Source organism: Ctenopharyngodon idella, chromosome 6 (genome assembly GCF_019924925.1).
Source record: "Ctenopharyngodon idella isolate HZGC_01 chromosome 6, HZGC01, whole genome shotgun sequence".
Lineage (NCBI taxonomy): Eukaryota > Metazoa > Chordata > Actinopteri > Cypriniformes > Xenocyprididae > Ctenopharyngodon > Ctenopharyngodon idella.
Window position 1 is genome coordinate 13,446,102 of NC_067225.1, and position 26,767 is coordinate 13,472,868.

General features: G+C 36.5%; 1 protein-coding gene across 4 annotated transcripts in view; it reads right to left on the reverse strand.

The window, feature by feature from the left end:
• Positions 1–339: 339 nt before the first annotated feature.
• si:dkey-237i9.1 (SEC14-like protein 1) overlaps positions 340–26,767 on the reverse strand; it is a 145,326-nt gene continuing 118,898 nt past the window's right edge. For 3 of the 4 annotated variants that reach the window (XM_051898102.1, XM_051898098.1, XM_051898099.1), the window contains one exon: positions 340–2,846. In XM_051898102.1, the coding sequence (XP_051754062.1) occupies positions 2,741–2,846 (106 nt within the window). In that variant the 3' untranslated portion in view covers positions 340–2,740. Of the gene's footprint in view, positions 2,847–16,572; positions 16,729–26,767 lie in introns of those variants that run through there. The other variant, XM_051898100.1, reaches the window with a different exon arrangement.

The window sequence follows — 26,767 nt, forward strand, 5'->3', positions numbered from 1 at the left end:
AAATATGACATTCTTGCGACCCACTTTTAGTCGTGACTCACCAGTTGAGAAACACTGGTTTAGACTATGATCTTAAAATCATGCAGATGGATGTAACCCATGTTTGGTGAGTTTCTAAAACTTCAATCAAATTAGAGAATAATTAGTGTATAGTTGATAAATGATTTTGCATATGCCTGTAGTTGTTCCTTGAAATTGTTTGGATTAAAATTTTGATTTCCGTGTTTGAATTAAAACAGTCATCCAGTACTTTAGCTAGGATTCTGCATTAATTGTGACCTCCTAAGCAAACATAAATTGCTGTACACATACTATACATGAAATAATGCACAAAGGAGGAACAGCTTAAGCATCTCTTTTATTCAAATTTAATAACTTCAGAAAATGTAAATGCGCTATATTTTTATATTAATTAAATTTGTTCACATACAGAATTTGTCAGGAAAAAAAAAAAAAGATATGTAACATCTTAGAATAAAGGAGAATATACAGAGGGAGAAAACAACAGACAGAAACAAACATTTAATAGCCCTCAAAACACAAATGAGACCAGATAAAAAGGAAGAGATATTCAAACATAATCCAGGTTGGTGTTGTTTTTATGCTAAGCATTATCACTACATAGAAAAGCTGAGATTCTGTAAGATCATGTAAATCTAAGAAGATCCAAACACAAACACTCATTCATTTAGTTCAGCCGGTTGATTTTTTTTCTAAACATTCCAAGCTCAACTTACACAATGAGAATGTTGGAGTTTATTTTTTGGACACCCTTATATATTTACTGTGCAGATGCATATCACAATATAAGGGGTCTCATCTAACCGACAGTCAGACACACCAAATAAAATGGCATACAAATTAGCACTGACATACTGCATTACATGACTGAAACAAGTAAGTGAAAGGGGGGGGGGGGGGGGGGGGGCACATAAATCACACAGAACTCTCTTCACAGTAAAGTATTACATGGTTACACTTGATACAAGGGTATTGAATTTTGCATTATTAAAGCATCAATTTTAAAAACTGTAAATAGTATCTTTTAATTTTTCCCTAAATACTAAGCATAAAGCAAATGTACTAACCTGTGCATGGTTAAACCCCATTAAATTCTAGAAAGGTAAGCCTGACTGACAACTTGTAGACAAATAAAGGGATTTCAAAGTACACATGGTTCAGAATGTGTGCTTCATGGGCGTTTAGAAGTTTCAAGGGATTCCTCTTTTTGGGGTTCATTTTTTAACCATCAAACAAAAAGTATTACTTGTTTCTCCTTACTTTGTTATTTTTAGAGAAGATTTCCAGAACACTAATACATTGTAAATAAACCATATTATGATCAACATTCTATGATCTATGATCAGCTAGCTGTTGTTCAGTGTAACTATCTCCTTTTCCCTAAAATGTCCTGTCCATGAAATCAGAACTGATAAGGCTGAGAAATGGAGAAGAGGGAGTATCTTCAGATTATTGGGCTATGACATCATTCAAGTGATTGGGCCAAGTTAAATGTGAGCATGTACATCCACTGTCCTCAGGTAAACCTCACAATGCACACACATATTTTCTCAGGATAGTAGGCAGTTGAAATAAGTTTATTGTGCATGGTGTTAAATGTATTAAAAAGTCACCTGGATTAATGGACATGCTTTCACCTAAAAGACAATTTTTGAGCATTTTGTTTAAAATGTTTATTTATATTTTAACCTGAACAAATAAGCAAGTTATTTAAGGTTTTACAGAGCTTTTAGGAGCATGCTGTGTAACTTCACTCCAAGTCTTTACTAATAGAAACTATCAACCAAAAGAGGCAAAATACACACACACACACACACACACACACACACACACCTTTCCTATACCATCTGTAATACAGAGCCATAAAAACAATTGGATTCAAGACCCTTCTATGTAACAAGACATTCTATTGAAGCAATGATAAAATTCACTACAAAATGTACACTGCCTCTCTTCTAGGAAAGCTGTCATTCAAAAATGTTTTGACCTATTAATATGAATGACCCTTCCAAGCACTGATTGGCTGACTGCATAGAAACTGATCAGCAGCGAGTCTGAGGTTCGATATCAAGGTGTTTTTCACCAAGTCAAAATTGGAGCCAACACTAGTAGTAATGAGCACAAAAGCAGTACTGTGACTATTTCACTAAACACTTTGCTGTGTTCAAACTGAAAGTCTAGCCACACACTAACAATGAGGAAACAAGCTTGTAGCACCCAAGAAGACTTAATCCAGTCTCCAAATTTTATGATAATTACAAATTCAAATAGTACAAATTCTTCTAAGTTATTGCAGAAGCTCACCCACTGACCTAAAAACAATTCACCAAGAGGATGAGCTCCAAGTGATATGGCAGAACTAAGTGCATATGTGTATGTGCAGTATTTGAAATTTGTGTGGGGGGCATATGCACACATTCAGTTACTTAATTTCAGGCTCTTTCCAATTTTAGAACATATATTGCTGTCCATGGGAAATGTAGAAATGCATGATAAAGAGTAACCTCTTTTAGATGCATACAAAGCACAGTCAGACTATGAACTGACCTGTAGCCCAACTGAGTGCTATGGCAAAGCAGATTCAAGCCCTTTAAAAACATCTACAGTCACCAAAATCCTTTGAGGTAAGGATATATTTTTAGGAAGAGTAGTAATAGGGTTGATTGAGAATTGAGTCTTGCAATTCTATAACATTCTAGAGCCTAAATCTCTTTCCATTCTACCTGGAGATCATGGAGCTGGACTGTGATTGGCTGGAGGATGTTGTGGCGGCGCTGAGCTGAGAGAAACCACTGTGGCTAGATTCCAGACTGGTCATTGAGCCCCTGAGATTAGAACAGAGCAAAATAACATATGAAAAATTAGTAAGCCTAAAGACTTGTACATACAATTCTGTAAAAAAAAAAAAAAAAAAAAGGTTTCGAAGGAAATGTTTAGGTTCAATATTTTGACTAAAAAACAAAACAAAAACAAAAACCTAAGCTACACCGCCTCATCGGTTTTATCTGTTCATGTCCAGTCAAACACCCAGATGCAGGACATGCAGTTAGGAAAGTAGCCAAACAAAGGCAAATAAGAGAAGCATTGTCTTTTCTCATATTTGACATGAGCACCAAAAGCCTTCAGAACAGAAAACATAAAAGTAAAATGTGCTGAAAATAAAACATTTCTCTCAGATTATGTACAGGGCAAGTAACAAAACTGTAATTAGTGTTAATATTTAAGTTATCAAAGCCCATGTGAGTTTAGAATACACACACAAAAACAAAAGATGTAAACCTTACAGGCAGAGTATGAAATTAAAACACACCACCAGCCAAATGTGTTTTTTCTGCTCATTTACCAGCGTCTAACAATGTCCTTTATAGATCTCAAGGATCAGTGTCGGAGACGATTAAACTTTTTTTTTTTTTTTATGATCGGTATCGGCTATCCTAAGCCGATTCTTTATTTTACGTCAGCTGTCACGCACTTGTAATGCAGTAAGTGGCGATATGCACCTTTAGGTGGGTTTGCCAACCACCATAAAAAGGGAAAGAGGATACTCAAATGTGCGTGTGACATGAGAGAACCAATGAGGTCTGTTCTAGCGTCACAAACACGTTCGAGCTTATATGTTTAGCATATCTGATGCATACTTTTGTAATGAATCATTTAAAAGTAATTTATTTACTTAATTTATTTATTTACACTCAAATGTAATTTAATTTATTTTATACTGTTTATTTTTATCTGCCAATGCCATACTGCATTGTGATGGGTTGCATCTTATTTCATCGAGCTTCGTGCTTTCTAACCTTATCAATACTTAATTGTTGTAATTAAACAAATTTATATTCCATATTCATAATTGTGACCACACGTCTACCCTTGTAACATGTCTACCATTGTATACAGCAGAGGTTCTCAATCTTTTGAAACTAAAGCCCACCCAAACCTCCTCTATCATGTGGCCCCCCCACCAAACCTCACACTTCCCCTCCGTGCCTCTCCTCACCTCAACTATCTATAACTCACCTCAACTATCTATAACCTGTTTCTGATAGATAGATAGATAAATAAATAAATACTATCAATAAGATTTTTAAAAATCACATGCACACCACGTGTAATATGTAGTAAATGTAAGCATACGTGTAAGCATTTGCTGTTTAGAATGAATTCAAACAGTAGGCCAACAGTAAATGTCAAAATTGTATTTACTTTTTCATGGACTGCGCTTTAATGCAGTAATATCCCGCATTTCTTTTTAAAAATATTTCTTAATAGGCCTATGTATTAAGTTATTTTCTTCTTGTAATAAAATTAAAAAATAGAAATAAGAATTATATAGGCTACACATAAAACACATTTGTGATAGTGTAGTTTTCCCTAATAGGCTACATGAATGAGTAGGCTTTGCATGCGCCTTTTAACAGCAGTGAAAATAGTATATAGTGGATAACGCTACGATACATGGCACAACTGTGCTGTAAGACATGGGTGTCCAACCCTGCTCCTGGAGAGCTACCGTCCTGCAGACTTCAGTTCCAACCCTGCTCCAACACACCTGTCTGTAATTAATCAAGCAACCCTGAACACCTTGATTAGCTGGTTCAGGTGTGTTTGATTGGAGTTGGAGCTGAAATCTGCAGGATGGTAGCTCTCCAGGAGCAGGGTTGAACACCCCTGCTGTAAGAGAACCGAGTTCGAGGCCTGGCTCGGGATAGCCTTTTCAAGCCAACATATTTCGTTTGAAATGTACATTTATTGATCTGAAAACAATCTTTGTTATTAATGTTCTTTAATTTTTATTGTTTATTTTTAATTGATAGTGATAACAACATTGTAAATATTTGCTCTTAACTGATGTTGGGTGACAGTCTTTGTTTTACCATTCTTGATGCTTAAGAAATAGCAGATTGGTCAAGCGTTTGGTTTTGTGAATCACTCATGAAACTGAGATGACTGACAATGATAACCAATGGATAAATGATAAGCAACAGAAGAAAAACAACAAATTTCAAAACAGATTTATATCAGACAAATCAGTGTTGGCTGAATATGTTTATTAGCTTAAAAAGACTTGAAACATTTTTGTTGACTAAATGACTAAAAGAAAAAAAATAGCCTACTAATAGGCTAAATAGTAGCCTATTGCTTTATTTTCAAGGTAAAGACTCGGGACAGTAGCCTATTTATTTATTACAGGTGTTTATTCCCTGAGCGATTTCATGTAAAATGAGGAATACAAAATCTTATTCTTGCAACAGTTTACAAATGTAAACTGTTGCAAGAATAAGATTTTGTATTCCTCATTTTACATGAAATCGCACAGGGAATAAACACCTGTAATAAATAAATAGTACAAGCAACAAAGTAAAAATATAAGATTTAATTCTCATCTATCTCGCTGACACGCTGCATCTCTTAGAGCAAGTTTCTTTGTCTCCCTCGCTGACACGCGATTTACACCTTTCGTCCTGCACCCCCAACCGTGAAGCTACTAAACTCTCCTAACCTCCATATCTGAGCATCTGAGGCTAACTAAAAACAAAAGTCGCAAAAGAACAATTCAGACTTAAATCGCTATTCTAGACATTAGCCTAATATTTTAAAGTGTAGGCCTATAGATAATGAAGGAATTAGCCTAAATCATTCACATGTCGTAGTATTTTTGTCATAAAAGTTTATTAATTAGCCTTTTTCACAGTTCCGGGTTTTCCGGAATGACCCATGCAGGCTAAAAGTTTTTCCGGTAACAGTGATAGATAGCCGAGCCTAAGAACCAGTTTGAGAATCAAAGTCTTTTTATGAATTAAATGTCATGAAAATGTTTGAACGGTCTTGGTGATTTATTGGTGAGACTACACGGCTCTCATTAAAAGCTAAATTTAAGAACTAATTCGAAGTGATGGTGGTTAAATTGGTTATATTCTTTGTGTCTGTTTGGTGCAGCTGTGCATTATTGCACTCCATTGTTGCTTGGTGTAAAATGGAAATTCATGGTAATTTATAGCCTATAAATGAAAGCAAAAAAATTATGGTGTAAAAAATAAATGTGTTTCAGAACTGCAGGACAGACATCTCAGTAGCCCGTGTTTGTTCGGGATTTGAACCCATGTCATTAGTGAAACTGCTGCCCAACGCTCTACCACTTGACTACGAATTGACTTTTCGTGAAATGCCCAGAAAAGAACATCTCTTTTCCAGCAGTATCCAGCGAGTCTGCATACGCGGAAGAGGAATGCTCTTCATTCCTCTCACTTCACAATTGTAAAAATAATCGACTCATTGCTCATAATTTGTTGAGGAAATTTCTGGCACTGACTTTAAGATATGATGGTCTTGTGGCGTATTGTTTTATGTTTATTAAAGTGCAAGAGGGCCGTGTTCAAACCTTGATCAGGGATCACGCTGCATTTTGTGAAAAAGAGCAGATTTTTTTTGCTAATAACACAGTTTATGTTTTATGGGGAAAACCTAACAAAGTGATTGTTATTTATAATAAAACTGAAAACTGAAATTTTCGCTGTAATAACTTCAATGTCTTTTTGAATTTGTTCTGAATTATGGACCAAAGCGCGTTCATAATATTAACGTCTTTAATGAGGTTACTGCAACGTCTTAATTTTACCATAGACATAATAAATACATAGATGCCCCATTGGCCGCTGGATCGCACGTCAACTGCGCCGCCATATGTGTAGGGGCAACTTGTCATAACTCTCTTGGACTGAAGAAAAGATGCCTGACTATTTTGAGGTTTTACAAACCGTCGCACAATCCAAACCACATATCGGGGAATTACCTTTCACATTTAAGTCTGAACAGTTGTTTCTGGTTGTATTTGGTCATTATAACATTATTTTGACAGCCAGTTGACCACCAAAGTCAGACTACTAAAAACTAACGACAATGCTAGTTATCTATGAAAACTGAGGCTTTATAAGAAATAATATAAAGTTTACATGATTCTTATGAAGTCTGACATATTATATTTTATAACATTAACTAACTAATTAAAATCGCAAGTGAGTCTTCCGTGCAATGAAGCCTGAAGACTTTGACAGGACAGCTCAGGCTGTCAGAAGTACAGATAGACCTAAACTGACCCATCTCCTAAGATAGGTGATTTGATTGCCTGTCATCTAATCGTGGCTCATTTATATTTTTACCCCCAGTTTAGCCAGTGGAACCAGGACAACACAAACCTCAAGGAAGGCTGAAGAAAGCCTGTCAGTGGACTGTTCTTTGCAGTTCCAAGAGATCTCGTCTGCCTATTATTATTATGATATTATTATACAAATTATATGATTGTACTATTCACTACTCCCTATTTTATTTGCTATTTTTATTTTATAGACTATATTATTTTATGATAATTAATGATATACTATCTGTTATTTTATTCATAGTTATTATATTACTACTACATTATACTATATTTTACTGTATTTATACTCAATTGTATTTTTAGCCAATTTTAATAATAATATAGGCTAATAATAATAATAATAATAATAATAGTATGCTATAGAATAAAACCACATAAAATAAAACCACATTATGCTACATACTGTATATTGAACTATTACATCTGAACTTATATTACATTGTACTAAAAAAATGTTCTACCGCTGTATCTCAAATGTTTTACTGGATCTATTAAGGATTCTTATAATTAGTACAAGCTGTGCTATTAATGTTGTCCACTAGAGGGAGCAACAGGATAAGGAATCTTTTAAGCTCAATCCTTTTCCATCTTGTAGCGATCCATTTGAATCAAAATAAATTCATTTAGTACATTTGTATAACTATGGTGTACTGACATTAAATCTGTGAAATGCTTAGGCCTATAGATAACTAAATGTTTAACTTTCTTTAGACCCCAAAAAAAGTTGCCAGACACAGTTAAATATAATGCTGTCCACTTAAAAATAGAATATAAAATTTCTATAGAGACATTTATTGTTGTGTTATGAATAATAAAGCAAACATTTGTGTGTTAAACTGCAAGCATAAGGTTAGGAGGCAATATCTATAGAAATAAAATATAAAAGTGAAAAGGGCCTTAACCTCTTAAGCCCGCATTACCCATTATTTAGACACAGTTTTTAAAGTAAAGAATAAAGGAAACACTGTACAGTATTTATTGAAACAACTAGTTCTTTATTTACCCTTGTAAGTTCACAAGTACCCTTGTAAGACCCACCCCCCCCCAGCACACATATAGAACATCACCAAAAAAAGAATGATCCCCTACCTTATTTCCTTCATGAGATATTCCATTTTAAAGGGATCCTATTATGCACAATTCACTTTTTAAGGTGTTTAAACACAGATGTGTGTCCACAGTGTGTGTAAAAATCCACCCAATATTTTTTTTTATAATCCCCATTTATCATTTTCAATCTCTCAGAACACGCTGTTTGATATTTCCCCCTACTCCTATGTAAGAGTAGGGTAACCCCGCCCATGACTGGTAACGATCTGCCCTGTTAGCATAGACACACCCCTGAGTAAGAAGCATTTCTACACATTTCTGTGTACTCGCTGTATCAGCTAGAGATATACAATGTCTGTGCCAAAAAACATTACAAATGTTCTGTTGTTGGATGTACCAACAAACTTACGAGGCTCCATAGACTCCTGCCATCTGAGTCACTGAGGACACGGTGTTTGAAGTTATTACTCAAGGATGGATCAGTACAAATTGTACGTGATCCTCTCCGGAGGGATACTGGTCACGGCAGAGAGAAAGCGCACACACACTTTATTACAGACCATCGGAGTTGTTTTACGTATATAAATTTTACCAGTTTATTAAGCACTCCTGAAAAGGCATAAGGTAGGTCTGTATATATTTGTTTACTGTTAGTTGTAACGAGTGTTTTTGTGTAATTCGTTGTGTATGTTGATGATAATACAAGGGAGAAAGAGTTTATAGATAAAAGACTTTAATGTGCACTTCTTGTATACTGTGTTTTATTCAGCTCTTATGGTGATTTTCTGGAGTGATAACGTACGCGTCATCTTTTGTGTGATGTACAATAAACTTCATAAACTCATCAGTAAAGATTTGGCCATCATTTGGACGGGTTCGCTACAACAGGCTCGTACTAATAGTAGATAAAAGCAAGATGACAACATAAGATATAAACGCAATTATACTAAACTGTACCTCTGTTCTGTCTCCATGCAGCATATATTCTTTGGCTCTGTACGCATAATTTTCAGACCCTGATTCAAACTAAACACCGCTACGGAGAGTTTCTGACATTATCAGTGCGTGAGATTGTTCTGTCACCGGAGCTCGGAGCATCAGCTCTTGAAGCTCCGCCCTCTTAGGTCATGAGCAGCAGCTCATTTGCATTTAAAGGGACCTACACTAAAATGGAGCGTTTTTGCTCAACCCCAAAAAGTGGCAAGATTAACATGTTATAAAAAATTATCTGTGGGGTATTTTGAGCTAAAACTTCACATACACACTCTGGGGACATCAGAGACTTATTTTACATCTCTTAAAAAGGGGCATAATAGGTCCCTTTTAAATTAGAAAGATATGTAAATTTTCCCTTTTTTCCACATTTTGTTTTGCTGTTTATTTGCAGTTTTTCAGCACTTGAATGTCCAAATTTATTTATTTATTTTTTAATTTAAAAGTTTAAAAAGTTCCCTTTCATATGATACCAACCTTTTGACTCTCCTTGATAGAGTTTTGGAGTTACGAGTCTTTTTTGTGTCACTCAGGGGAAGAAAAAAAAAAAAAAAAAAAAAAAACTCTGAAAATACCCTCAGGGCTTAAGGGGTTAAGATAAATGCTTCAGATTAATAAGGTCTTGAGATGCGAATTATCTTTACATTCATTTGAAATTGTCCTGTGACGTCCTGTGATGTGATTCAAGGGGAAAAGCTAAAGGCACGAGGGAAAAAGCTAAAATGCTGATGTTGAAGACAGAAAAAACCATTTCCACAATTAAAATCGATGTGCACGTTTCATGTACATTAAATTAGATTTACATTAGGAACGTCTCCACAATTATTAACCTTGAAAAGTAAACCAAATCTATGCTTGAGAAGCGTGAGTTTTCACAATTCCTTATGACAATGAATAATTTTCAAGTTCAAACTAGTGAGATTCTTCTGAGTAATTGAAGACAAAACCTTTTTCGTACTCCACGCAGATCATAATCTGTTGAAATTGGTTGAGAAAAGTACATTTTATTGCGTTTTTTGTCCAGAAAAGCCGCAGCTCACCACTTACTTGCATTTGTTTATGCAAGTCTTGCCCTGCGCAATATGGTGGACTCGTTGTTGTATCGCAGCAACAGTCCAAAGCGGCCAGTGGGGTGTCTATGTATTTATTATGTCTATGAATTTTACATCCCAGACACAGGAAATACAAACACTGATCTCTCTATTCTGTAGGCCCGTATTGAAAATGTTTAGACGAATTTACAGAGCCCCGTGCTGACATGCGGGGGGCGGGCACAGGGATGTTTTATTGGGGTGCTTTATCCCTGCATTTTAACTCCACTGTAGTTAAATTGTGGCAACCTTTTATCCTCTTTTTTTCGTTTCTTTGTTTTTCAAATTATAAGAACGAATTAACAATGTTCTCACATTTTTAGTAGGCTACAAAAAGACATTTTAATCATCCCAGTAGCCTGTGTTTGTTCGGGATTTGAACCCGTGTCATTAGTGATACTGTTGCCCAACGCTCTACCACTCGACTACTACTTGACTTTCTGCAAAATGCCCAAAACAGAACATCTCTTTTCCAGCAGTATCCAGCGAGTCTGCACACGTAGAAGAGGAGCGCTTCATTCCTATCACTTTGCAATAGTAAAAATAATCAACTCATTGCACATAATTTGTTAAGGAAATTTCTGGCACTGACTGTGAGAAATGATGGTCTAGTGGTGAATTTTTTATGTTTATTGAAGTGCAAGATGGCCGTTCAAATCTTGATCAGGGATCGCGCTGCATTTTGTGGAAAACAGCAGATTTCTTTGCTAAAAGCAGAGTTTATCTTTTATGGGGAAAACCATAAAACAAACTGTGCATGCCTGACCTGTTGAAATACATCAGTGAGTTATTAAATGTAGTTTCAAGCGTTTTTCTCTACCGTCACTGTAATATTTCACTGTAACAGTAGGCTATTCAAATAGCTGCAACATATGCACTTACGATAAATAATTAGCCAAGATTAAATGTATTATTATTACCAGTAATTTATATTGTTATTTTACCTTCATTTAAAAGTACAAATGTCACAGGCAGCCTTACGCAATGGTGCAAACTATCCCTTTGCGCCACCTGGTGGTGATGTCACGTGTCACTGGGTTGCATTTAACACTGCGGCCTCGCGGTGACGTTACGCACGGCAGTAATAGGCATTTTGGTTGACTACCTACTGTACGTCGTGTTGTACAGTATTGGGACAGAGGCGGCAGAATTGCAACTGATAGAATGTGCGCTGTAGCACGATACTACGATATTTCTTCAAAAGCACATCATGGAGACATTTTAATCGTCCACGATCAAAAATCCTGATATCGCACACCTCTAATGTACAGCATTTTTTTTTCCCCATTCATGTACAATCTACTTGAAAAGCAGTAAAATACACAGAGTACCCAAATGATGCCCTGTCTGTTTTTTTGCTTGAAAACAATTTGCCCCCCCCTTCCGATCTCTCCATGCCCTCCTTGTTTAGAACCACCGGTATACAGTATTTATATATATATATATATATATATATATATACACACACACACACACATACATACATACAGGGCTGGAAATGGCTGAGATTCACTGGGGGGACTCTATATGGGAAGATTTTTTTATTTTTTATTTCACTTTCAATGACTTTTCAGATGTATTTAAATATAAAATATTATATAATTATATAATATGCTAGCATTAAACAGGCCTATTTCATGTTTCCTCCAAACAATATTTTCTTAATTATCAAGCAGACACATGAAAGGTCAATGAACAACATTTATCAACTGTGTGTGGCACAAACATGTTCATTCAACAGAATCTCTGCTTGGAGAAAATTACCTGTTTGATTTTTGGCCAAATTAAAGATATATTTTCTAGGAAGTTGCATATGTGGTGCATACTGAATTGAACAGGTCACAAACATTTTAAATACATTTGTCCTCAGGTTAAAGAAAACTGAATGTTTTGGATGGTTACCTCTTAGTTTACTATACTTTGAAAATCAACCATTAAACACATTTAAAGGGGAATCCAGTTTTAACGGAAAAGGAAGCTGATGTGCGTTCTAAAAAGCAAAATAATTTGGATAATGTATCTAGAAAATAAAATAATATTCACTTATCCCTTTTCTTAAACAATGGTTAAAATGTAATGTTTATGTGATGTTTATCATTTTATAAAAACTTTTTGTTTTGAGGATGTTACCATAGACAGTTTTTTAAAACATTGCTACCTGAACATGCAGTTCTATTCTAATATTCGCTGAAATAATTTCAACTGCTGATTCTGATGCAATCTTTATTTGAAGTATCAAGTTACTTTCAAAGGTGATTTACTCTATTTTGTTCACTTCTGTTTGGGATGGGGGACGGGTTGTTCCCTCGGTTGCGAGGAGTTTGCTCCCTCATGAGGTTTATTTATTTGTTTGTTGCTTTATTTTTGCAAAATGGTCCACACATGCAAAGTTGGTTGATAACACAACTGCAATAAAGTAACAGCCTATAGTTAACAATTACTTGTTTACAAAGTGCCATGGGAAGTCAAACTATCTTTACTTAAAATGTTCTTATAGCCTACTGAACATGTTTATTCTTGAAATACAGCCAGGTTTTTCCTAATGGGCATATCTGTCATATTAGCAGAACACATTTTACACATGAGGAAAACTAATGTTTAATCAATAATTCAAGAAGATCCATGATTCTAACTTGTACTTGGCCTTATGAAAAAGTAGTTCTTGTAATTGTTTAACATAGCACTTGTTTCAATAAGGATGTCATTAAAGCTAGACCACTGATGGCTCCTCATTGCATGCTTAGGGCAATGTTAACTTTTTTCTCTCTTTTTTTAAATCTATTCCCTTAATAGATTATATATTATAAATTCTTCAACAAGTTAGTTAAAATGTACCACAATAAATACAACAGAACGTGATAAATTCTAGAAAAAATGGTCATGAGAAGTTTAAAAAGCTTGCAAGATCATCATCATGTTTTCCCCTCTTTTCATCAGTCTTTTTAGTGGCTGTCTTTAGATCATGTTTGACTTTCTCCATAGCGTTTTACTACATTCTCAATAGAATTCAAATGGGTTTCACATTTTATCATAGGAAAGGCTCGCGCAATCTTATCGTACTTTTGGAGCGCGCTGGTGAACGCGCCTGCGGTGATTCGCGCACGGCGCGCCACTCATGCTTATGAAAGCTCCGAACGCGCGATTTATACAATTAATTAACAGCCTGATTCTATGTTTCGGTCTGGTGGTTAGAGTGCCGGCAACATGTGAGAAGTGGCGGTACACAAGACAAAGCGTGGGTACGCTACAGATTAAAATAGAGAAGTGCTGGTGCGTACCGGCCGCTGGTGCGTTTGAATCCATTGCAATCTTTTTATGATGTTTTTGCGCTGAATCGGTTTCGTTTTCATAGGATATTGAGTGAATAAATACAGAAATCCCTTCATTTCTATAAAAAAAAAAAAAAAAAAAAAAAAAAAAAAAAACGAACCAATTTGAACTGGAACGCCATCCCCCCTCAAAATTCACTCCCGGGACGCCGTCCCCCCGTGTTATCCCCTATTTTCACCACTGTATATATATATATATATATATATATATATATATATATATATATATATATATATATATATATGTATGTATGTATATGTGTGTATATATATATATATATATATATATATATATATATATATATGTATGTATGTATATGTGTGTGTGTATATATATATATATATATATATATATATATATGTATATATATATATATATATATATATATATATATATATATATATATACACACACACACTGTATATACACTGTTCTAAATTATGCAAGTGACATCAGTGGGATTTCAGTATAATAAACATTCAGATTTTAGTTTTTCAAAGAAAGTGTTTGTTTTATTTTTTATATATATTTTTTAGATAACTGGTATCAATCTCAGAAAATTTTGTTGAAGAGTTTTTCAGGTCTTCTTAGGTAAATCGAAAACTACGGTGACCGGGAGGGGACATGTTCGGTTCGCTTAGTTTTGTCATGGCCATGACATATTAACTCATAAGAAGGTCATAATATGTTGTGGCAACAAGATATTAATTCGTGGGAATGTAGACTCGTACATCACACGGAGATCACATGCACAGAATCATTCAGTAGCGTGGAAATGTATTGTCAACACTGTTCTGTGATTTCTCAATAAAATAATTAAAAAAAAATTAATATATTTCTTAGTAACTAAAACCCACAGCTTCACTATTAGTAGAGAGACGCTGCCAGGTAGAATTAATTCACACACCCAATCGCTCTCACTAATGCATTCATTTAAATGTAATCCTTACGGTGCTACTTTATCTATATCTGATTTAGAACTAGCAGAAATCTGTGTGAAATATAATAACTTAAAGACAAGAACTGAAAAAAACGAGCTGTTATGTGGTAGCAATAGCCATGTGGGCAGCGCTGTGACATATGCCATAGCTGTGCACAAGGCAACATGTCTGAGTCTCAGCTGTCAGCTCAAGGTTCAGGCTTATTTGCTTATTAATGACGTCATCAGTGACTAGTCGACATCGACTCGACTTTTATCACATAAAGTTCAACTTTAACAAATCTGAAGTCGTTGTACCCCTAGTCCCTACTAACTTTCGATTTGGCTACCTCCAGGGCCCAATGTTGATTTCCTAAAAGAGATTGCATTTTCTTTCAGACCTATTGGTCAACGTCGATCAAGCACTGATTGTTGGAGATTCATGTAGATAATACAAATGATGCATTAGGGGCTACGTTTACAGATTTACTAAACTCTTTTGGGGTCAAGCAAAACATCACTAGACCCACTCATCTGAGGTTAAGGTCAGTGCCAATTCATGTGTGAAAATGATTCTTCATGCTCCAACAATTCTTTCACAATTTGAGCCTGATGAATCTTGACATTGTCATCCTGGAATATGGCCATGATACATCTTAATACATGGTTGTTTAAGAAATGAAGAGCTACACACTCCATCTTTTAGGGTTAAAAGGACCGTTGCCAAACATAACATGCTAGAAAAATAATAATCACTGTAAAAATGATCCATCCATAGACTCTTAAGTATTTGCCTATTAAAATCCAAACAGAGACTTTTTTTTTGGTCCGGGCAGTGTATCTACATACACCGCGGGTCCCCCCTTCATGTCAAGTAGTCATTTTGCGCCGGCATGTTTCTACAGCACCCCTAAACAGACAAACACTCTACAGAGCGCGTTTTATCACTATGTTGTTGTTCTTCTAAATTGTTTGTGTTTTAGAGGCAACTTGCGTCGTCACTACGTTGAATACGCATGAAGTAGTAGTAGTAGCAGTCACCTGGTTTAGAAGCGGAGACCATTTTTTGTTAGAAGTATGAAGAAACCTCATTGCTTGACTGGCTAACGTACTCTCTTTCGTCTCAGACGCAACATCTTTAACTTTTGTCGGCCAGGCGGCCACCGTAGCTTCTCAAATCACGCCGTTGGTTGCAGTTCGCAACCTCACCGCTACATGCCGCTAAAATTTACACACTGCACTTTACACACTGCACCTTTAAGGCCGTGTTTCCACAAAAGTGCTTTTAGCCAGCTGAAAATGCCAGGCACTCTGCTGCAGACACCTAGCTGTGGGCGCTTGAGAGCACTTTGGCAGCACAATGTTTTTTTTTCAGTAGAGAAGCTTCACTTGTTATGATATGGAATATCTGAGGAAGTGTTACTAGTATCTCATTCCTCAGATAGTTTGTTTCTTTATTGTTTCTATATAAAAAAGATGATAGGATGTAAAATATTTGCTCTGGCTCTTATTTTAAACTATTTTGTTCCATTATTATGCTGCTTGTTGTCTGTTGCCATTGTACAAGCAGGATGTAGTGGTTGGTCAGTGTGGTATTTGTCCTGCCCCTCCTCCACTATGATTGGATGGCTGTTTAAAAAGTGACAGTAATGAGCGCTGCATTTTAACCAAAGTTGAATATTCTTTAACTCTCAGCAACCATTAAAAAATGCAGAGCTCTCAGTGGGAAATAGACTCTCAGTGCCTCATCATGCTGCTGGCATTTTAAAAACCTGGCGCTCCCACTGAAAACAATTGGAAAAATACACTAGCCTCAGAACAAAATGCTTTGTGAATAATGTGAATAATGCTGTGATTCACACCAGGTGATTAAGGCCCTGCCCCTAATGAGACACATAATCAGCAATTCAGTCAGGAATGTGACTGAGTGAACTAAAAAAGAATGCAATGACAAAATAAATAAATCATTTTTTTTGTTTATAGTTTATTTAAAATATAGTTATAAATGAGAGTCGAAGACACATTTTGAGTACACAGTTACAGTATACCTGGTAAATCCAGGTAAAAAAAAACAAAATCAAAAACAAAAAACTTTCCAGTCAGTGAACTCATCATCATGTGCATGCAGTCCAATGTGGGCCAATATCTGGTCACTATGATTCTCAAATCTGTTAGATAAAGGAAAAAACCCTCTGTGAGCTTGCTGATAACAGGATCATATTTAAAATAATTTAAAATAATGGTTTTATATTTTAATATATATTTAAATATAATGTATTTTTGTGATGCAAAGCTGAATTTACATTATTTATTGTGAACAAAAGCTTCATATGGCACCAGACTATTTCACAGTAAACACTTCATAATCTGTTCAAAACAGGCCAAAGAAATCGTCTAAACATTCATATTACCTCTATGACATTTTATGTATTATATTTGTTGTATTATAAAGCCTAAATGTCTAAGCTTGATGCATTTTCCGAGCTGATGCGTTCACTCTGTTGAATTGATCGTGCAACATCCATGGGCATTGGCCGCATTAGTGGATAGTGAGATGACTCGTGAACGACTGACATTTCTCTCTTTTCAAACAGATTACATAAACAGAATATTTGTTTTTGAGTTGACATACATGATTTAAAACCTGACATTTCAACGTTTCTTTGGACATACAGTGGGTATGGAAAGTATTCAGACCCCCTTAAATTTTTCACTCTTTGTTATATTGCAGCCATTTGCTAAAATCATTTAAGTTCATTTTTTTCCCTCATTAATGTACACACAGCACCCCATATTGACAGAAAAACACAGAATTGTTGACATTTTTGCAGATTTATTAAAAAAGAAAAACTGAAATATCACATGGTCCTAAGTATTCAGACCCTTTGCTGTGACACTCATATATTTAACTCAGGTGCTGTCCATTTCTTCTGATCATCCTTGAGATGGTTCTACACCTTCATTTGAGTCCAGCTGTGTTTGATTATACTGATTGGACTTGATTAGGAAAGCCACACACCTGTCTATATAAGACCTTAGATGACCTTAGATGTCTAAGATGAGACCAAGATAGAACTTTTTGGCCTTAATTATAAGCGGTATGTGTGGAGAAAACCAGGCACTGCTCATCACCTGTCCAATACAGTCCCAACAGTGAAGCATGGTGGTGGCACAGGACGACTGGTTGCAACCGAGGGAAAGATGAATGCGGCCAAGTACAGGGATATCCTGGACGAAAACCTCCAGAGTGCTCAGGACCTCAGACTGGGCTGAAGGTTTACCTTCCAACAAGACAATGACCCTAAGCACACAGCTAAAATAACGAAGGAGTGGCTTCACAACAACTCCGTGACTGTTCTTGAATGGCCCAGCCAGAGCCCTGACTTAAACCCAATTGAGCATCTCTGGAGAGACCTAAAAATGGCTGTCCACCAAAGTTTACCATCCAACCTGACAGAACTGGAGAGGATCTGCAAGGAGGAATGGCAGAGGATCCCCAAATCCAGGTGTGAAAAACTTGTTGCATCTTTCCCAAAAAGTCTCATGGCTGTATTAGATCAAAAGGGTGCTTCTACTAAATACTGAGCAAAGGGTCTGAATACTTAGGACCATGTGATATTTCAGTTTTTCTTTTTTAATAAATCTGCAAAAATGTCAACAATTCTGTGTTTTTCTGTCAATATGGGGTGCTGTGTGTACATTAATGAGGAAAAAAAATGAACTTAAATGATTTTAGCAAATGGCTGCAATATAACAAAGAGTGAAAAATTTAAGGGGGTCTGAATACTTTCCGTACCCACTGTATGTCTCATGTTTGTGTGATTAGTATTCTCTAAGTTGCAGTTAATTTTCTGAGGACTATCAGAATGGACTTCATTCAGAAAGAGATGGCAGGTCGCGCATCATGTTAGTTTTCTTTATTTTGCAAAAAGCACAACATTTTGTTTTTACTGTGAGCATACACAAATAAGACATTCCACAGTTTTTAATACTATATAACTCTTATTTGTATGTCCAAAATTGCCGGAGTATTTCGAGTCTCTTTTGCACTGGTAAAAAAAAAAGCAAGTAAAGGTGCCGACAACTTAACCGACTCCAGAGTGTTAAAACTAGGATGAACATAGATATGATATATAATATGTTTTAAAAGTAATATGAATATTAGACAAGATTTCATTGGCCTGTTTTGGATAGTTTATGAACTGTTTACTGTAAAATACTGCCTCGAAGCTTTTGTTTGCGAATTTCTGCTCAGATGTAGATGTTCTGAATGTGCTAAACAATAAATATAATATAAAAACTGTGTACTGTGTGACATGCATGTGTGTATGTCATTACAAAAGTCACGTTTTCTGTTATGAGTGGACATGAGTGTTCTCAGTTCTGTGCACATAAATGCCCAGGCTGCTAGGTCAAATGCAAAAAGTCACAAAGTCAAATGGACAATTGTGAGCATCAATGAGCTCTACAGCTACATTGGACTGATATTCTTCATGACTAAGATGAAGGTGAGCTCATTGACTAGAAACAGGGACATTTTTTTCTTCACCGCATAGAAACATCAAACACCTTCAAAATGCCTGGTATGTGATTTTCACTTATATTTGAATACGATTTGTTTCCAGGTAAGACTATAAAAATGTGCCTTTGACCCTCATTTATGTTTTATCATTATATTGTTAACTATATTGTAAATAAACTGGAAAAACAAAAAAATTTTTTGTCCTCACATTCTTGTAGTTCCCTCACATCCCTCATTGAAAGGCCCATTAGGAGAGGGTCTTAATCTCATAAGGTCTGAATTACATCATTCATGATCATTCATGCCTCCTCGCATATGGCCTTTCTAAACAAAAAGTGTCTTAAATCAAATCAATATATTGTTTTATGTGAATGAGTGGTCAGAATGATTTTCACATTTTGTAACAAAAATTCTAGTCTACAAGATCCAGTACTCATAAGTCTTCTGAACAAATGTTTAGCATGTTCCCCTCAGACTCCAGAGGGTTAACATGTGTCAGGTATTATGATTGGTTTGTGGCGATAAACATGAAGGACGTGTACTTTCATGTCTCAATCCTTCCTCAGCACAAGACCGTTTCTACGGTTCGCCTTCGAAGGGCAGGCATATCAATACATAGTCTTCCCTTTCGGGTTGTACCCATCTCCTCGTCTTCACCAAAGTCACAGACACAGTCCTTGCCCCCTTGAAGGAAGCAGGCATTCAAATCCTCAACTGTCTTGATGACTGACTAATATTAGCCCATTCTCGAGAGTTGTTGTGTGGTCACAGGGACCTGATCCTTGAGCGCCTAGGGACTGGGGCTTCAGGTAAATTGGGAGAAGAGCAAGCTCTCCCCTGTGGAGAGCATTTCTTTTCTCAGTGTGGAGTTAGACTCGGTTGCAATGACAGCACATTGCCAGATTATAAAATTTTATAAACTGCAGAAGGAACCAGTTTCATCCCAAGTTATGGGTACCAACAGATGAACTCAGAAGACTGGTAGGATGTAGAGCTTGCATTCAGTGCCTTTCCCCTCTCTGAGTCAATAATGCGGACTCTTTAGGTCCAGTTAAAGTTTCCTGTGAGTTAGATTATGTTAGATGAGTTTGGAGGAAGAACTTATTGCCAGACCCAATACCTGTGGTACGTCCTTTCAGATGAGCCCTCATATTTGAGTTGGTGCTCCATATGTTTTGACTCCCTAACAGCAGTCCCATATGTGTATTCTGTTCGGCTTCTTTAGTGTGAACGCTGTATCTTCCCCTGGACAAAGCTCTGCTCTGTCACCAGTCTTTGTGTATGGCAGTCTCTCCTCTAGTAGGTGGCGCCCACCAAAGAGACTTCCCTATGTAGTACATCCCATCAGTAAGTCCATAGGATTTATTTCCACATTTATCTCTACCTTCAAGCAGGATGTGGTCTTCGTAGTTTTCCTTTCTCATTAGACAAAGCTTCCTTACACTTACCAACATTAACAACCAGGTATGTTCAGCTGTTAAAACTTAACTGTTTTGTAAATTATAGAAAAAGCTATCTACAGCTAAAATTACCTCTTCCCATTGATATGGTAAATTGGTCGTTGGAAGGTTGCGAGGAGGTGAAGTGCACTTGTTATTTGATATGCTAGGCTTGTCAACATTTGTGCCACCATTAACTTGTAACAGTTCAGTTAGTTGTGGCATTTAGTATAGCGACCTGTAGTGTCTATTTCGACAACGTCGAAAGTGACCGACAGAAGTGGAACGTCTCGGTTACTGTTGTAACCCTCGTTCCCTGATGGAGGGAACGGAGACGTTGTGTCCCTCCTGCTACAATGCTGAACTGCCGCTGATGTGGTGAGCCCTCTTATACCTGGATGTCAGGGGAGTGGCCACGCATGCAAATTTCACTCGTCAATTTCATTGGCCTTGTCTGAATACGTCAGAGGTGTCTGGGGCTCCCAAGAGTGACCCCAAGTGTCGGTATTTCGACACATGAGGGTTACAGCGGTAACTGAGACGTTTTCCCTGTGTCGATGAATGTTTATATGTGAATTAAAGCCAAAATTTAATCTGTTCATCATATAAAGGGATCATGTCTCTTTAGAAAATTTGGACTAAACCACTCAATTCCTATGGATTATTTTTACAACCCCTTTATGAAGCATCAAAGTGGTAGTTGCATAAACTTAATCTTTAATTTTCATTAAAAATGTCTTGTGTTCCAAAGATTGAGGGTGAGTAAATGACAAAATTTTCATTTTTGTGTGAACTAACCCTTTAAAGCTTGTTCACACCAAGTCTGATGCAAAAGTTGACAAAAAAAGTTTGAAAACAAAATTGCGCCACAACTATAAAATCTTCAGAATTTTCTGAAGGGGAAAAAAAAAAAAGAAAAAGAAATTGCATGCCAAAATTGAATCAAAATGCACTCCTGTCATTCACATGCTTCAGTGCAAAAACAACCCACCACAACAACTGAAACGCTGTCAATCTTCTGGAACGGAACTATGGAAATAGTAAAAATTGTGTGATTAAAAAGTACTGTAATATAGGAATACCAAGGTATATTGGTAAAAACAGGTCCAGTTAATAATACTACTAATAAAGGGGTTCTATTGTGCCCTTTTACAAAGTCTTGATTTTGTTTTTGGGGTCTACTAGAATATGCTATCTGACTTGATTGTTCAAAAAATTTATTTTTACATATTTAACATTATTACAGCAACTCTCTCCGCAGTCTGGCTTAAACGGGCTGTTTAGTTCGAAATACGAAATGTGCTGTGATTGGTTAGCTGTCCCAGTGTGTTGTGATTAGCACCACTTAGTGCGTGTTTGGGAAATGTTACGCTCCTTACCATAACAGCGAGCTCTACTCAGATGTAAATATTAAGGATGACGTTAATTTCAATCCAATTCAAGCCTGATTCAGACTTAATGTTAACAAACAAGAGGATCGTGCAGAGCAGATTTCATGCACAGATTTCACAGGACGTTTCAGAGTGGTATTTTTTTGTTGTTGTAATTTTCTTATACATTTTAAATACAATGTGGAAAACTATGGTAATACAAACAGTAATCGATCAAAAAACCATGGTTAATTTTCCTAAGGGGCGGTGAACAGACTTACAAAAGCTACAGTAAACACTATATCAACACTAATGTCGGCTAGCAGGCAAGCGGAGACAAAGCTTTGCCCTTTGTTTACATCGTAGCAACAACATAAATCTTATAATTGGAACTTAATAGAAAATGCAACTACAAATAATAAGACATAGAAGTTGTGATCCACAAACAACAGCTCAATTTCAGGAGAACCTTTTGTGTAGCCTGCATTGTAATCTCTTAGGTTCTGGAAGCTTTTTTTTTTTTTTTTTGCACATTCCGTGGGTGGGGATTATTTAAATGAGTAATATTGTGACTTCACAAGACCCGGAAAAAAAGTGCTGTAGTCCAAACAAGTCATTTGTTGTAGTTCTTGGAAAGTTAATGAAGTGAAAGTGACATGACGTGTAGCCAAGTATGGTGTCCCATACTCAGAATTTGTGTTCTGCATTTCACCCATTCAAGTGCGCGCACACACACACACACACACACACACACACACACACACACACGCACACACGCACGCACACACGCACGCACACACACACACACACACACACACACACACACACACACACACACCATGAGAACACCCGAAGCAGTGGGTACATTTACTGCTGTAAATGTAAATGTACTCCCCCACCTACATTTACTGCTGGTACTGAGACTCAAACTCATGACCTTTGGGTTACATGTCTGACTCTCTAACCATTAGGTTACAACTGCCCCCTAGAAGTGGATTCTGTTAAATAAAATATCCCCCTTTGGAGTGAGCTTTGAGCTTTGTAACCTTGCAGATCTTTTGTATGCGCAAAAAGCAACATTACACACTAACTAAAGTTGAAAAAGCATAATAGGACCCCTTTAATATACATATGCAGCAGACATGATATAAGGCAAGTAATATTAAAATACCATGCCATATCACATCTTTTCCCTGCTTGTTTGCTGCCACTGTTTCATTATACATTGCCAAGTATAAGTTCCATGTAAACAAAATCAATCTACACAGAAAAGAACGGTAGAGATGCATTGTTTTTAAAATCTTCTTGTGCTGAAAAGTCAGACTTTGTGTGAATAGGCCTGACGATCTATGAAATTCAAGTCACTGATTCTTGAGATAAGGGATATGAGATAAGAAACAAGTTTTAGATGTTAGTTTTTATTTTTTAATACTACAATATTAGAAACTGATATTTTTGTAGACAAAGGTCTCAGATAATGGACCATGTAAGGGAACAGGTTATGAAAATGTTTTTCTAAAAATTAACATTTATTCACTTCATAACTTAATGTGTGCCCGTCAGACGCAGTAAAAAAGCATGCCATTTTAATTTGATCCATCCAACAACAGTGTAAAATTTTCAATTATGTAATAATGGTGTTCAGAAAAAGAGGTATGTGATAAAATACATTCTCTACATTTTTTGTTCTGTTTTCACACTATTATGAACAACCCAGTTCCTAAATTCCTAATTATCTTATTAGTTCAGTTGATGTTTTAATATTTTTTATGCAATAAATTAAAATAAAATATTTCTTTCAGAATTATCAAATTAACCTTCATCTGATGTGTTAAATACTGACAAAGTTGATAAATACTGATGGTTCCAACTGAGGTTACAAAAGTAAGTACTAGCAAATATGTTTTTAAATAAATGATTGAGAAGACAAATTAAAATAACTAATTTTTAACTAATATTTAAATTAATTCAACAATCTTTCCAATGATTTGCTTTTTACTTTTTAGCAGTACAGTATTTCTCATTCTGGGTCTCTAGCAGTTCACTACAAGCAGCATATGTTAGATTCACTGTAATGGTAAGCATTATTATGTGCCACCCTGTAGCAGCAACAGAAATTTTATAAATGTGAATCCAAAGGATCTGTAGCCTGTCTTTAAACTACATCAATTATGTACATTTTTTGTACATAACCTGCATGACCTAAGAAGTGGCAGTGACTAAACCGGCATCTAAAATGTTTGCTCTCTATGAAGTAGGTCATTACATCAGGGTTTGCTATTGCTGTGCATAGCTGCGGGAACATATTTTATCAGTAGGGTGCTGTGTGGTGGGGCCTGATGTTTCGGGGGGGGATTTAAGCAAAATCGTAATATTAAACAGCCCAAACAACTCTTATAAATGACATACAAATGAATGAGAGAGTTTTATGAGAACACTCAGAACATGGTTAAATAAAAGGTTAAAAACACTGTTTTTAAAACACATTTCACTACACGGCGGCAGCACAAAAAAAACTGCATCTTACCTTATGATACTCAAATGTAGTTTGCCGCTCAGGAGCAATGGATGCTTTAATCAAGACCTCTATATTTAATTTTTAATTTTTATTTTATCTTGTCAGAGAGGGTGCACAAATGGATTTTTGCGAGACAGTTCCGAAATAGGGAGCTTTGTCCCACGTAAGCAGTGTCCTACATTTCACTTATGTCTGTAGGCTATTTTTTTTTTATTATACTAAAAATGCGATTGCCTTTTAAAAATCCATTTGTACAGCCATTAATGTTCTAGCTAGAGAAGGAAAATAGCCTACCAACGCATTCGTATAAAAGGTTTTTTTGTTTGTTTTTTTGCCGCTGATAACGACTGCGTGGATGGTCAAAGGAACCAGCACGCACTTCATCAAAACTCGTTAAATACAGCTACACCAGCCAGGACTTCTTCTTGACATGTACTGGATAACATCATGATTAAACCTGGCAGATCCAACAAAAATGCTGTTGGAAAACTCTTTTATTAGAATAATTTCTGTTAAGTTTGCATGCATGTGTATTGTTTTGTAGATTATAATACAAATTATAATCTGTAGTTAAGCAATTTGTTTTCTTTGATTATAGTTGCTGTTAAAAACAAAAGTAAAAGAGAGACGCATGTTATTCTATTATATTTAGTAGAGTGAATACTGTAGGTCCCATAGAGTAGTAGTATAATAGCAGTACATTTATCTCTCACACACTTGTCTCGCATTGTCCTGCATGATCACATCTACATATACGCGTGTGTGTGTGTGTGTGTGTGTGTGTGTGTGTGTGTGTATACAGTGAGGAAAATAATTATTTGATCCCCTGCTGATTTTGTAAGTTTGCCCACTTACAAAGAAACGAGGAGTCTAGAATTTTTATGGTAGGTTTATTTTAATGGAGACACAGAATATCAACAAAAAATCCAGAAAAAACACATTATATAAAGGTTATAAATTGATTAGCATTTGATCAAGTGAAATAAGTATTTGATCCCCTACCAACCAGCAAGAATTCTGCATCCTACAGATTGTTTATGTGCCAAAAGTCGAACACAGATTAGTCCCGTCACTTTAAGAAAGTACTCCTAATGTCAGCTCGTTATGTATATAAGACACCTGTCCAAAGAATCTGTATCTTCCATTCAAACCTCTCCACCACCATGGGCAAGACCAAAGAGCTGTCAAAAGATATCAGGGACAAGACTGTAGTCCTGCACAAGGCTGGAATGGGCTACAAGACCATCAGCAAGAAGCTTGGTGAGAAGTAGACAACTGTTGGTGCGATTATTCGGAAATGGAAGAAATACAAAATAACCATCAATCGCCCTCGGTCTGGAGCTCCATGCAAGATCTCGCCTCATGGGGTAAGGATGATGATGAGAAAGGTGAGGGATAAGCCCAGAACTACACAGGAGGAGCTTATAAATGATCTCAAGGCAGTTGGGACCACAGTCACCAAGAAAACCATTGGTAATACACTACGCCGCAATGGATTGAAATCCTGCAGTGCCCACAAGGTCCCCCTGCTCAAAAAGGCACATGTACAGGCCCGTCTGAAGTTTGCCAATAAACATCTAAATGATTCAGAGAAGGCTTGGGAGAAAGTGCTGTGGTCAGATGAGACCAAAATTGAGCTCCTTGGCATCAATTCAACTCGCCGTGTTTGGAGGGAGAGAAATGCTGACTATGACCCCAAGAACACCATCCCTACAGTCAAGCATGGAGGTGGAAACATTATGCTTTGGGGCTGTTTCTCTGCTAAGGGTACAGGACGACTTCACCGCATTGAGGGGCCGATGAACGGGGTATGTACCGTAAAATCTTGGACGAGAACCTCCTTCCTTCAGCCAGAACACTGAAGATGGGTCGTGGATGGGTCTTCCAGCATGACAATGACCCAAAACATTCCGCCAAGGCAACAAAGGAGTGGCTCAAGAAGAAGCACATTAAGGTCATGGAGTGGCCTAGTCAGTCTTCAGACCTTAATCCTATAGAAAATCTGTGGAGGGAGCTGAAACTTTGAGTTGCCAAGCGGCAACCAAGAAACCTTAAGGATTTAGAGAGGATCTGTAAAGAGGAGTTGACCAAAATCCCTCCTGAGATGTGTGAAAACCTGGTGACCAACTACAAGAAACGCCTTACCTCTGTGCTTGCCAACAAGGGTTTCTCCCCCAAGTACTAAGTCATGTTTTGCTTTGGGATCAAATACTTATTTCACTCACTGAAATGCAAATCAATTTATAACCTTTATATAATGTGTTTTTTCTGGATTTTCTGTCTCCCCTCATTATTAATTATAGACCCCTCATTTCTTTATAAGAGGGCAAACTATCAAAATCAGCAGGGGATCTAATA